This window comes from Passer domesticus, chromosome 4 (genome assembly GCF_036417665.1).
Source record: "Passer domesticus isolate bPasDom1 chromosome 4, bPasDom1.hap1, whole genome shotgun sequence".
Classification (NCBI taxonomy): Eukaryota; Metazoa; Chordata; class Aves; order Passeriformes; family Passeridae; genus Passer; species Passer domesticus.
In genome coordinates this window covers 74,502,390-74,515,389 of record NC_087477.1, presented here as the reverse complement: position 1 = coordinate 74,515,389, position 13,000 = coordinate 74,502,390, and the positions used below count along the sequence as shown (strand labels likewise).

The window sequence follows — 13,000 nt, the reverse complement described above, 5'->3', positions numbered from 1 at the left end:
TGAATTTCTCAATTTTCTCAAGAAAGGAGAAAAGAAATGTAAACACTTGCTTTTATGTATGCTTTAGTTAAGCTCTACCTACTTATTCATCTCCCTTTATGTTTTTTGTAAGAATCCTCAGGCTTCTTCCTTCCCTTGCAATCTAGTTCTACCTACCACAACTAGAAAGAAAATGTTTCCTGTGAAAGTCAGTCAGCAATTAAGGTGCTCATATGAATAATAGAACCTACAAAGAGATTACTGTGTTTTTCTGTTGGATTTGTGTCCGCATGCACATGGACATACACTCTTTGCAGTGGTTATATAAAGGTCATCACATTTGGTTTTGGGATTTCCAAAAGACTGATAGTTATTTGCAGAAAAAATCCTTTGAGTTAAGCAGCCAGCTCACATGCACACGTTTACTTTCTTTGTTTCCATTAAAGTCAAAGGCTTGAAGAGCCTCTTAGGAGTTTAAGTAGCTCTTGACAAAGGTGATAAAAGAATGAAGTGGTCCAGATGTACTCCTTATGTACAGAAGTATTTGAGGAATCTTTTCTTTGCCCTGAGTGGCAACAGGGAGGTGTAGGATTCTGCTGAATTATCAAGCCACATAGTGTATCACTGTACTTGAGACCTGAATGTCCTCTGCTATGTTGTGTCTATATCCTGCTTGCTTTTGATGCATGGCATGCAAGGGTCCTGTTCCTGTAGACTCTGTACTCTGTTCAGGAAGGAGAAGTCAGTTCAGAGAAAAAGCTGATTTTCAGATAATTCCTGAATGCACTGCACTCAGGAATTTTTTTATCCTAATCCAATGTACTCTGACTTTGGCATCTCCTGGGGAGGGGAGATGGGGCAAGACTGCAAGTGAGTCACCAGCAGAAACCTTCTTGTCTATCAGGCTGTGTGATTAGTGTTGTAGTCTCCTAGATGGCCTCTGATCATGAAGCCAGGGTGTGTTCATGTTTCTTTGGCTGCAGAATTATTGGTAGGTAAGATCTGAAGAGATGCAAATGTGGTGGAGAGACAAATCAAGTTATGAAGATGCCTCTGACAATGCTGTCTTGGATAGATTTAAGCAGAACTGGGAGAGACCTAAATGTGACATAAATTGAGAATGACAAATGAGTGTGGACCAGAATATGTTTTTCCTAGAGAGATTAGTTTACTGCTTGCTGGTGATACCTAATTAACTCAAATAGGTATTGTGGTTTGTGGTCCACTCTCCGTTATCATTTGGTTTGAATCCCACAGCCCTTTGTCAAGCTGTCAAAAGTGTATCAATTTCTTAAGTGAAATGTGAGTATCCTGTTGGATATGACAGGGCATATGTTTGGAAAGTGATGGGAATGAAGTCATTCTAGTCAAGATCAGCTCTGTTTCTTTGAGTAGAATTGGAAAAAATACAGATGCAACTTGGAATTAGCTAGAGAGATGCAGAAGCCAAATATGTCCAGATTAGGGCCTGAGTCACAAGGAAGGTAATGTGCAAAACCCTGCTGCAGGTCTAAGATGTGATGTTGGAGTTTTCTTGTATGCTTAGCTGTGGTGAAGTGGTAGCACTTCTTCAAGGTCTGTATACTAATTTAATTTCCCTTTTTGTCTGGTATTGAAGTTTTATTTCCCTGAAATTGCTGGTTACTGGGATGGTCTTTTGTCTGATGTTTTAAGATAATATTTTTTTTCCCCCCGATGAGATTTATATTTGGACTGACAGTTTATGAAATGTTCTGGGGAGCCCTTCTAGTCTTTTGTGTTGTTCATATGTCATGTGTCTTGGAGCTCATAACTTGTTTGTTTATTTAGTGAATCTCATTCTAATTTTGCTTGGGGCTATTCTTAATGAATGGAAAGCAAATATCAGAATAGAGCAAAGGGTAAAGATCTGATGACAACCTGTGGAGTTGTGTTACTTTCTGTTAATAATAGACACATGGGACTTAGTCTAGGAAAATGTATACTATAATCCAGCAATATAACCAAATTCTAATTTGTTGGCATATAAAAAGCTCCTCTTGCTTAAAAGTGGTTAAAAGTAGAATTAACTTGGTTCATTATTTTGAAGACACTTTAAGTATTCCTGACACTTCCTGCATAGTTAAGTCTGACCTACACAATTTTAGGGGAAAATAAGAACAAAAGACCTAGACAGCTGTTGAGAATAAGGTATCTGTTTTGACATTTAGGGGATATTGGAACTAGATGGTCCTTAAGGTTCCTTCCAACCCAAGCCATTCTATGGTTCTAGGACACTACTTTAACTGCCTGAATGTCATAAAATTAGCATGAATTATTAGACAGCTGTTGAATTTATATGTATGTTTGAGGTATGGTGTGTATGTGTTGACCTGAATTTTTTATTTATTTTCCCAGGAGAATATCTTGTTGACTTCTTTTCATGGCTTACACTTAAAACTCTTTTGATTGCTATATTATAAATAGCTTCAGCCTAATATATTTCTAGTGTTTCCAGGTGAAAACCATACATATTTATGTTGTGCTTTCTTGCAGGGGCTGGTGTTTTTTTCCTCTCTTGTGCTGAAGGGGAGCAGATCAGCTTTCTGTTTGACTGCATCGTCCGCGGCATCTCCCCGACCAAGGGCCCCTTTGGTCTGCGTCCAGTGCTCCCAGGTTAATACAGCAAGTACAGAGTAACCCAGTGAAGTAGGAGCTTGTCATGTCTCACACCCACTGCTGCTGGTGTGAGAGCAGCTCTCAGGCACTGAGGGTGTACAGAGTGCAAAGTGGTTTTCATTCTGAAATGTCACCGTACAGATTTTTAAGCTGGGTGTACCCGGTTTCCCCCTGCTGCTCTGGTTCATTCATGTTTCTGGTTATATTGCTAACTCCAGCCTTCTCTTATTTAACAGTACTGAAAGATGGCGATTTGAATTGAAAGGAATCCTAATTTTTTTAAACTTACACATTTAACTTGGATCCAGGTCTGCATTGCTATTTTGATAGTTTAATGGAAAACTAACTTTTGGAGCATTTGGAGTTTATCCAAAACTAAGTTCTAAGTCTTGTGAGCCTTAGAAAACCTTGTCAAGCCTCCACATCACATTTACGTTTTTCAACTTGAGCTTTTTTCCTGATGTCTGAGGATTAAATTCCTTTTCCTATTTTGTGGTAAGTGCTGCATGTACTGCAATGTTTAAAGGTGGCATCATAATAAAGCCTATTTCCTCTTGATTTCAGCAGACAAAGTAAAGTATTGAGTCAGAATGACTCTGTCAGACAGGGCAAAAGTGTAGAAACGAGATTGCAGAAAATTGTCTGTGATTTGGTGGTGGCATACAGTAGGAATAGATTGCAGGAATGGTGAATGATGACCTGGGATTTGTGGAATACTTAGAGTTTGTGTAAGTGTTAGGCAGTTAATTAGTGTTCAGTAGGGTTTTATTGCTGTTATAAGGTTAAGATAATTACAGGAAGGAAATGTGATGGAAAAGATTTAGCTTATTAGATCATTAGATGATGAGAAGCTTGTGAAAATAAATTATGAAAAAATAGTTAAAAATTAGTAAATGCAGTAAACACAAGGCTCAGTTCATGTTGTCTTTCTCATGATTGTAAGGCAGAAGTAAGTAAAATAATCAAGCAGAATAGTAGACAAAAGTCATTCTTGTGTGATGATACATGTTTGCATTCAGTTAACTGGAGTGTTTAAAAAAAAGAAGCAAACAGAAAAAAAACCCAACAACAGAAACACAAAAATCAGTGTTTATGCTTAAAGCTTTGCTATTGAACACATTTTTCTGCATATCTAAAACTATGTGTGTATGTAAATATATATATACCACCCTAAGTCTTGTCAAACAAATTTTTGTCAAACAAAAATTTCTATCTGGAAAAATTAAGCATACAAACAACTATTCCGCTGTTTTTTTTTTTTTAATTATTATTTTAAATTTTAATTTTAGCACAATTTTTGAAGGTTCATTTTTCAGAAGCATGCAGGAGTAAATCTGCTTTCACATGTTAGTTATCTCTTCTGGTGTTTGTGGGTTGTTGTGCCACATCTCTTCCCTCCTTCAGGAACTCTGACCTCACTGAGGTGCCTGAAGTGGATATGGAATGTCCTGGGGAGTATTTGGTGTTTTTATAAGAGAAGATCTTTTTCCTGAGGTCTTTCAATTTCTCTTCTGTGCTTGATGTACTTGTCATTAAAATCTCATCCACTTGATTTTGTCTCATTTCCCTGGCCAGGAGAAGTGTTTTGTCAAGAGTTGTGCTCGTGTACTTGCAGACTCCTTTGCCTTTATTTATCCAAGCTACCTTGAGCCCTCTAACTTTCATTCCTGTGTATTTTACCCTTTTCTCTTCCAGTTTGTTGTTTCTCCCTATGTACATGTTCCTTGGGAAAAAAAAATACTCTTTATTTATTATCCCATGCAGAAGCTTGTACAGATCTGTTTAAGGCACACACAGATGTACAGTTCTGGTGATTCATCCATAAACTAATTTTCCTTATCAAGTGTGTTGTTACACAGAATGTACTGTATTGCTTGAAAAGGTCGAGTCTACCAGCTACACACCATGTGTCAGGTATTGAAATTCACTCAACCTTTGAAAGCATCAGCTTGTAAACAGATTAATTATCTGTACACTTCAGGCAACTACATCAAAACTTCCAAATTGGGGATTCTACCAAGAAACCTCTTGTCTATATAATTCATATTTACTGCAGTGCAGAATGCTACACAGCTTCAACTGTACTTTATGTATGCAATATTCTGCTTTTGTGCAATTTAAAAGCTTTTAGAGAAACCTTCTTTTCACAGTTTGCTACTTGAATTTGGCATCTTGCCTTTGCCTGTGCCTTTCCAACTTAAACATGAGCTATGCTTGAAGCACTGTGGTATTTTCAAGCAAGGAAAACTCACAAAGGGCAGATGTACAGAGAAAGAATGTAATATGGTAAAAACAGTCACAGTGACAGTGTTGGACACCAACTCCCACAGCACAAATATAATCTATAGATGTTATGTAATCAATGTAGTCTCTCCTTGTCTTTGTAGGAAAGATGAATTAATGAAGCCAGTTGCTTCATGTATGAGCAGCTCAACAATGTGGTTAGAAAGGATGCTGAAATATTTGTGTTAGCATGAAATTAATAGGAGATGGTAGAGAATGGTTTGAAGAGGACTGAAAAATGACCAGTTTTCTTACTTGCTGTAGTGATTCTTAAACAAATGTAAAATAGCCAGTATCCAAATGAAATTTGCAAACTGGCTGTGCAGGGGGTGTTTGCTCAAGGACAATATTCACATCTTCTTCTCAGGATTGTAGTTTTAAAAACTATATTTCCTTAAAAGCATGATGTTCTTATCACACGGATATATGACTGCTGTATGTATTTTATGATGTAATCTGTAAAATATGCAATGAAAATCCAGTGCAGTGGAACTCATAAACTTGACTTGCCCGTGCAAGGTTCCACAATCTGGTCTAATCTCTCAGCAGACCAGCTTTGAGCAGCCAGTCAGACTAGAGAACTCCTGAGATCTCCTCCAAAGTGAATTGTTCCGTGATGTTTTGGAAATTAATTAAATTACTATTCTCACAATAGAAAAAAAAATTCTATTATGTGTACACCCAGAATAAATTGGAAAAGAAAATTGGATGTTTTATGTTTTTTTACTTGTTGTACTTATTTTGGGAGTCCATTAACCTTTTAAAATTGTACCTCAGTAGTCCTATTGATACCTCCATTAGCAAATTGGAGGTTTTGATTTATTAAAAGCTGTGTGATCAGGTCTCATAAAACCCCCAGAGACATAGAAGATGGGAATGTGAGGGTCATGTAGGTATAGGTATCTAGATATTTTTAGGAAGTGTAATATTTTAAATACAGGACTTGAGTGGTGGCTATGGATGGCTTGCTTTCACTAGCTATTAGTTGGAAGAGAAGTGCTGTAACTGGCACCTAGCATGATCTCTTTTTTTTTTTTTTCCTTGAGGAGATATTTAGAAAACAGTCCAGAGAATTTACATTCTGTCTTGACAGAAGTCTAGATATGGACTTAGTAATGAATCTCTGATTGCAAGGTTTGTAATCTATACTAAATTGCGTGCTTATTATTTGGGAGATGTTTGTTTATCAGGTTTGTGTTGAACTCCTTTTTTTCACTAGCAAGATTCATCAGTTGAATGCCAAAACTGAACTTAGTAAACTAAGTAAACTAAGACTTAGGTAAGATTGATAGGTAATTACAGCAAAGGCCCAAGAGCCCATCAGGGATATCTTTGATCAGTGGGCAGACCAGTACTCTCTATATCTGATTATGTGACAGTCTAGTCCTGCAGTCTGGAAAGAGCCCAGGTGTAATGTTGATAGTCTGGATGATCTCTTTTAATTCTGGAAGCTTTTTCAGGCTGCTTTGTGACTGAGTGGAGAGCGTACACTTGCTGCTTGCTGAGGATCCATCTGATGCTCTTTATTTTTGTTGAAGCTTGATACACCTTTGGCTGTTGCAAGACAGCTCGGTGGCTGCCTTCTGCAGTATTTTTACCAAATGGATCCTCCTCAAACTTTTAGGACATTTTTTCATTCCTCCAGATATCTTACAAGGTGTGAAGTTAGCAAGAAAGTGAGGGTCCAGGCCTGATTTATAAATGTGCCTACAGTTACACTGGAAGAAAAGAGAGATTTTCAGCCTATCTTATTTAATTTTGTTTAACAAAGTAATTAACCAGTGTTGCATTTTAAAGGTGCATATAATCAATTAGGTAGCTGCTGACTAAACTGGATACAATACATTTTTTCCTGACAGGTGCTTATTGAACAATGCTGGAGCTTTGAATTACTATGACACTTTATTCGTATGTTACCAAAATATTCTAAATCTCCCACGATGAGCAGCTGATGTGGCTTTAATGAATACCCACCAACGTAATGTAAAAATAAAATCTCCAGCAGAGGCATTTTTAGTCCAGCTAAATTTGATGTAATCCTTCCCCTTTGCCCCAAAGCAGCATTTAAGAAGATTTCGATGACTGCCTCACATAAAAGATTATTTTCTTCATAGCAAGGGATCCATGTTTGATTGGAAAATTATAAAAAAAAAAGTATTAATTGAAGGACCTGAATGAATCACAGGACAGGATCCATTTGTTAACAGTTTGGGAAAGGAAGATACTAATTGTTCTTGGAGCTGCTCTCGGATGTTGTGTGGGCAGAAGCTGTTGGAACTTCCTTGGACAGCTGTCTCAGTACCGGTCAGGCTGCTTCTGTCCCCCTGAGTTACTAACATGGTAAATTGCCACTCAGTTCTTTAGAAGTTGTGTATTGGGGCATGCAAAAGGTAGAGGATTATACCAGCAAATCCAACTTGTAGCATTATGGCCTAAAAAATGTATTGAAAAAAGGGTTATCACAAAAGCACTTATGGGAGTCATAAGTTATGCACTCCAGTGAGGATTCATCCCTAAAAGGTGGCTGCCAGTGACTTCAGTCCATAGCCAGATCCTGTCAGAAAATGTCCTGATTAGAGCTTGGTCATCTGTAACCAAAATACTGGTACAAGAATCTGTTACTTCTGGGGATTAATGTTGTGTGTGTTTTCCATAGAAGTCTGGCTTATTAGCAGAGAAGATTAAAGATGAAACTAAGACTTAGGTAAGACTGATAGGTAATTACCTAAAACCTAGACTTTGTATGTTTGTCAGGTTTTGAAGTTGAACACATGAAGTGCAAACTTTTTGACTGCGACTTCCCTCCTACCTCATCTTGTATTTTATTATAAGCCAATTTTACAAGATCAGTTGTTTGACCATTTTTTAAAAATTATATATTTTGCTGTCTGTAAGAGGGACATCATTTACTCAAAAAAACGAGTTGTTGTGTAGGTGCCCTAGTTATGTTTTGAAAATCTGTATTTGTCAAGTAGTCATATTCTGAGGAAAGTGAAAGGACCTTTCCTATTGAGAGTTCTTTGGTGCTGGAAGGGTTAGTGTCTGTTTCCATCTTTGACCAGTTTGCTGATCTGTTATGACAACTTTGTACTCAAAGTGCTTGTAGAATATCTTGGACCTTTTTTGGACATAAGGCATTTAACTGGATACAGCAAAGTAACTGGAAGAGAGGACATTAAAAAATAGGCAGCAGCTTGTAACACTCTATGCTACTGAGCAGATCTTTGCATGGACCTGTCTGGGTTGCACCATAGGTGCTGGTGGCCAGATGTTGAGTTTTCCTTTGGCAGAGGTCCATATGGAAGCACTGGGGGTTTCATTTGAGTGAGCAGTTGCACAGGTTTGAACTAGTCAATGTCTAATGTGAACTGCCTTGCAGTGTAAATAGGAATGGACACCTAGCAAAATAATCCGCATCAAACAGTCCTATTTTCTGTCTGATCTGGGACACACAGAGGTCACAGACCCTGTTTGTCATGGGATTGCTGCCTTGTCCCTGTTAGAACACCCTTGGGTTCCAATGTGTGTTGTTATAGATGGATTGTGTATATCTTGGTTTTTCTCCTCATCTTACCCAGATTGCAGACTGCCAAAGATGGAAACCTCCTTGACATGGGAAAGAAAAGTTAGAAAGTTCAGCATTGTCATTTCTGTTCCTGCCTAGGACAGGTCAGAAAGGGAATTTGATTAGGGAGGAGAGGTGTGGCAGTTTGTTTCTTGGGGCAGTTGATAGTGTAGGGTGCTCTCATGGTGCTTTAGCTGAGCTGGCAGTGCTCCTTCCCCTGATTATGAGCTTGCTTTGATTGCTGTGTTGACAATATCAAAAGCAAGTATTTTATATTTATTATTATTTATTCACCAAAATACCTGGGGTGAAAATGAAACATTTTCTTTTGCCTTTCCAACTGTTTTTTGTCTCTCAATCACAACATTGTATAGCCTTTCTTACCCTTTTCCCTCTCTTATGAAATGACTCAGTGTTTTTGTGGTGTGCTTCTACTGCCCATTTGATCAGATATACAAGAGCAGCAGTTGTGAGGAAGCTAATCTGTTTTTGCTGTCATTAATTACTTTCCTTGTGTATTAATAAGAATTACTGAAGTTTATGATGGTGAACAAGTTAGCAGACCATATCCTTTGCAACTGCTGAACATGACATACTCATCAGTGCTATTTGAAGGAATCCTTAAGGTTTCTCTTGGGATAATGGTTATAATTACTTCCAACATCTGGTTTTATTGTTATGCCTGCTGGAAATAAAATTAGAGGAAACTGGCCTGTTTTACTGATGAGACTTCCACATTCTGTTTAACTTTCGGTCTTTCTGCTTTTTTTTGAATGTAATGAACTGCCTTCAGTGAAATAATCTCAGCTGGAATGGCAAGCTCACTAAAATGTATGGGGAAAATCCATAACAGTACATTGTAGAAGTTATATCATCCTAACTTGTCTTGTATTAAACATGAAGACAGAGAGCCACCAGGTTGCTTATTTTATCTCTGACGTCTGAACTTAATGACCGTCTCAACATCCTACTTGAAAGCAAAGTCTTTTGGATGATTTGGATTGGAAGACGTCAAGTTAATCCCTCTGATTCTGACTTTATGATGTAGATTTGTAAATTTCTAGGATAAAAAATTTGGTCTTTCTGAATGTTAAAATTCACAGTGAATCCAGGACAGATTTTATGTGGGTCAAATTAGTTTTCAAGTCCTCTAGACTTGTTGGATGCTAATTTTTTCTGTAGCTATTGACTTTGGTGCTGTGCTCTTCAGTGTTGCCTTGTGGTAACTGTTACAGACACTGGATATAATCTGAAAATGTTTGACACTTTTAAGTTACTGCGTAGCACGTGCCCAGGATGTGTGTTAAATCAGATTGTCCCATACATTTTTCCAATCAGCACTTGAAGCATAAGAATGTAATTTTCTCTTTCCTTATTTTTTATTTATTTTGCACATTACCTCCTTTATTTATTTATTTTCTGTTTCTTTTTAAAGATCCAAGTACAAACCCAGCCTATTCAGAAGAAAGATTGGCTCATGAAGCTTTGCAATTAGAAAAGCGCTTGAGCTTGCTGTCCCATACAAGTCGCCAAGGTAGTGGAGGTAAGAAATACCTTTAATTAAATAAAAATACTATGCTACGTTCCTTCCTGCCCAGGCTTTAAAATACTAGAGAAATGGTCAAGACATTTATTTGTTATGTGTCTTGTGAGGCAGTTCTCTAACAGCATTATCTGAAGTCCTTTGATGTTGATTGGAGGTTTTCAACTCAGCAGACTTAGTTTTGTGTCAAACACTATTGACCCAGGAAGACCATTTAGGATGCTGAGTCCTACTGAATTTTTGCATTTAAAACTTAAAAAGAACTGTGTTCATCAAATCTGATATCTGCTTAAGTACCTTAGTGCAGCCTGTGAGATGGACTCACTTGTATGGTTCACAGGTCAGGCTTACAGCAGATTTTGCAGTAGCACATAGGACTCCTGTGCTTTCCTCTGCTATCTGTACATGCCTTTTCTGGAGTTGTTAGTGTATCAAAGTAGAATTGGTGTTTAGCACAAGCCTAAAAATTGTCCCTGTGAAGATCCTCAGGAACTTCATTATGTGCTTATATACATGTCCATGGCTGCTTTGGCCTAGGCACTGCTGGGTAATGTGACTGAATTCCAGGGAGACTTCCTGAGGTTTTTCTTAATTAGCACGTAACTGCTAGACTTAACTGAATGGATGGAAAAAGAATGAGACTTGATAGATGAGCATGCCTGGTTTTGTTTTTTTTTTTTTAATTCAGTCCTTAGTCCTTCTGGTCAGAAATCATGGCCCAACTTCATGTACAGTTTCTGCCTTTGTGCTACAAGAACGTTCTGTATTTCTTTTGTATTTGTTTGGTTTTGTATTTGTTTTTTTGTGTGATGTTTGTGTTTTGTCCTTGTGCCCTTTCAAGACAATGTTTAATTTTTTTCACTGATATTCTGTCTTTGATGGCAGTAATTACCTGTTAAAGTGCCTTTCTTGCAACTATCATTGATGAAAACTGTCTTGCAATATAGACATAAATGAATCGCAGAAGATTTTTGTATATAGATATGTAAACATTTTTATAACAGTATTATTTTTATTTGTACAGTGATGTATGACGGTATTTTGGTACAGCAACCCAATTAACTGTATGAAAGCAAAATATGTTTGAAAAGAGGAGAGCTTGGTGCATAAACTTAAAAAATTTAGCCTCGAATGCATTATGTTCCACAACATGGTAGGGTTATGGCAAGGTAACATACCATTGCATTTTATTTTTCCTGTGGGGCTGTGAGTTATTGCAGGAATTCTGGCTTTCTGACGGCAGTTCCACTTACAAAAAGCAGATGGAATCTCAGGGCCCTTCCTGTTTGTACATACTTGCCATGCTTGAGTCTGTTGATTGTGTTTTAAACGTAGGTGGATGTGTTTCCTTCTTTCCTAGGAGATGATAGGAGTATTTCAAGCTCGTCTTCGGATACCAGCCACTCGGATGTCAGCGTTGGGAGCAGGCTGACAGTGTGGCCTGAGCAATCTTCAGCCAGCACCTCTCAGGAGAGCCATGGGCTGGCAGCTGCGAAGGGCATTCACCTGGGAGAAGAGAAGAACCTTCCAGAAGGGGCACGTGGCACCACTAAACCCCCTCCAAAGCCCCTCCGATCCAGACAGCTGCAGGAAATAGGTCGTCAGAGCTCTTCTGACAGTGGAATAGCTACTGGCAGTCACTCCTCCTACTCTGGGAGCTTCTCTTCCTATGCTGGGAGCTTAGACATTTGCCATGGTGATGAGTTTGGATCATTGCTAAGCTTGCCATTGAACTTTCCTTCAGATCAGAGTCTATGTACTTGCCCTCACAGTGAGTCCCAGAGAGGTGTGGGATCAGAGTATCAGGTTCCCAGCTCTCTCAGACACGTTTATGATATACCCAGGAGTGTGTTACAGGCAGCTCCTAAAGAAGTGCAGCTGAAGAGTGCAGATTCCACGCTACCCAAGGACCAGGCCCTGCCAGCTCAAGGTGCCAGTGACCCAAGACTGCTACTACCACACTTGGAAGCACGGAGGGGACCTGAGCACAGCCAGCACAGAGGGAGGCCTTCATCCTTACTCACAGAAAGCAGCAAGGACTCAAGTGATGAAACATATGTGGATTTTGTTTCAAGGTGGTCAGACACAAAACCACAGGGACAGGTGTCAGACTCCAAAAGTAGTGAGCTGTCACCACCTGGTGGGGCCTCAGCTGACCCCTGTGACACATGTAGCCCCCACCTTGGGATGACAAGAGCTCTTTTTTCATCTTGTCCAATCTGTGGTGGACTAAAGGTAAATACCTAACACTGAGCGGATGCTAACGAACCTTAGTTAATAGAGCATGATCAATTTAAAGTTACCTAAGTTGTAGGTCATAAGTAATATTGTTTCCTTTATACTCTGCACAGGTAATAACTTTTTCTGTTGTTTATGCTGGAATGGAGAGGCTTAGTACATGATTTCTTCAAAATCTGTGCCTAGTCAAGGAAACACTGAACAATACAGACCACAACCATTACTTTTAAATTGGCCAGTTTTGGCTTTGGGTACATTAAAGTGAAAGAGGAAAGTTTTGCAGCCACTTGATTTCTCAAATAATGGCAAGCAAGCATGAAAGACACTGACCTGTCTTGCTGTGGGTATTTACAAAGAAGGAAGGGAGGATAAAGAGTATATGCTGCTCTTAAGGAGATCTGAGTGCATACTTTTATTTTATTGATGTTTTTGTTTTCTTTGTCACTGTAGTTTGAACATACCTTGCACAAGAAACCAGGTTAGACCTGTTTCTCACTGAGGAAACACAAAATAGTCAAGTCAGCATGGCAGTCTGGTTCTGTGACTGGCCAATGACAGGTACTTCAGAGCAGGTACATAAAATTCCACTAGCAGTCTACAAACAGGACTGTTTATTTGCAGAAAAAAATATTTTTGACCACTGGTCACGTAAAGACTTAAACCTAAACTGTGGAGGTTCACTTGCCTTTCCAAACACATTTGCCAGTTCTTGTCTTTTTATGGGAGTAAGCTTTATACATTAATTATACATTGTA

At 38.6% G+C, this 13,000-nt stretch overlaps 1 protein-coding gene across 3 annotated transcripts in view; it reads left to right on the top strand.

The window, feature by feature from the left end:
* DOK7 (docking protein 7) overlaps positions 1 to 13,000 on the top strand; it is a 58,667-nt gene that overhangs the window by 11,035 nt on the left and 34,632 nt on the right. For all 3 annotated transcript variants that reach the window (XM_064418807.1, XM_064418808.1, XM_064418809.1), the window contains 3 exons: positions 2,494 to 2,613; positions 9,900 to 10,007; positions 11,368 to 12,242. In XM_064418807.1, the coding sequence (XP_064274877.1) occupies positions 2,494 to 2,613; positions 9,900 to 10,007; positions 11,368 to 12,242 (1,103 nt within the window). The remainder of the gene's footprint in view (positions 1 to 2,493; positions 2,614 to 9,899; positions 10,008 to 11,367; positions 12,243 to 13,000) is intronic.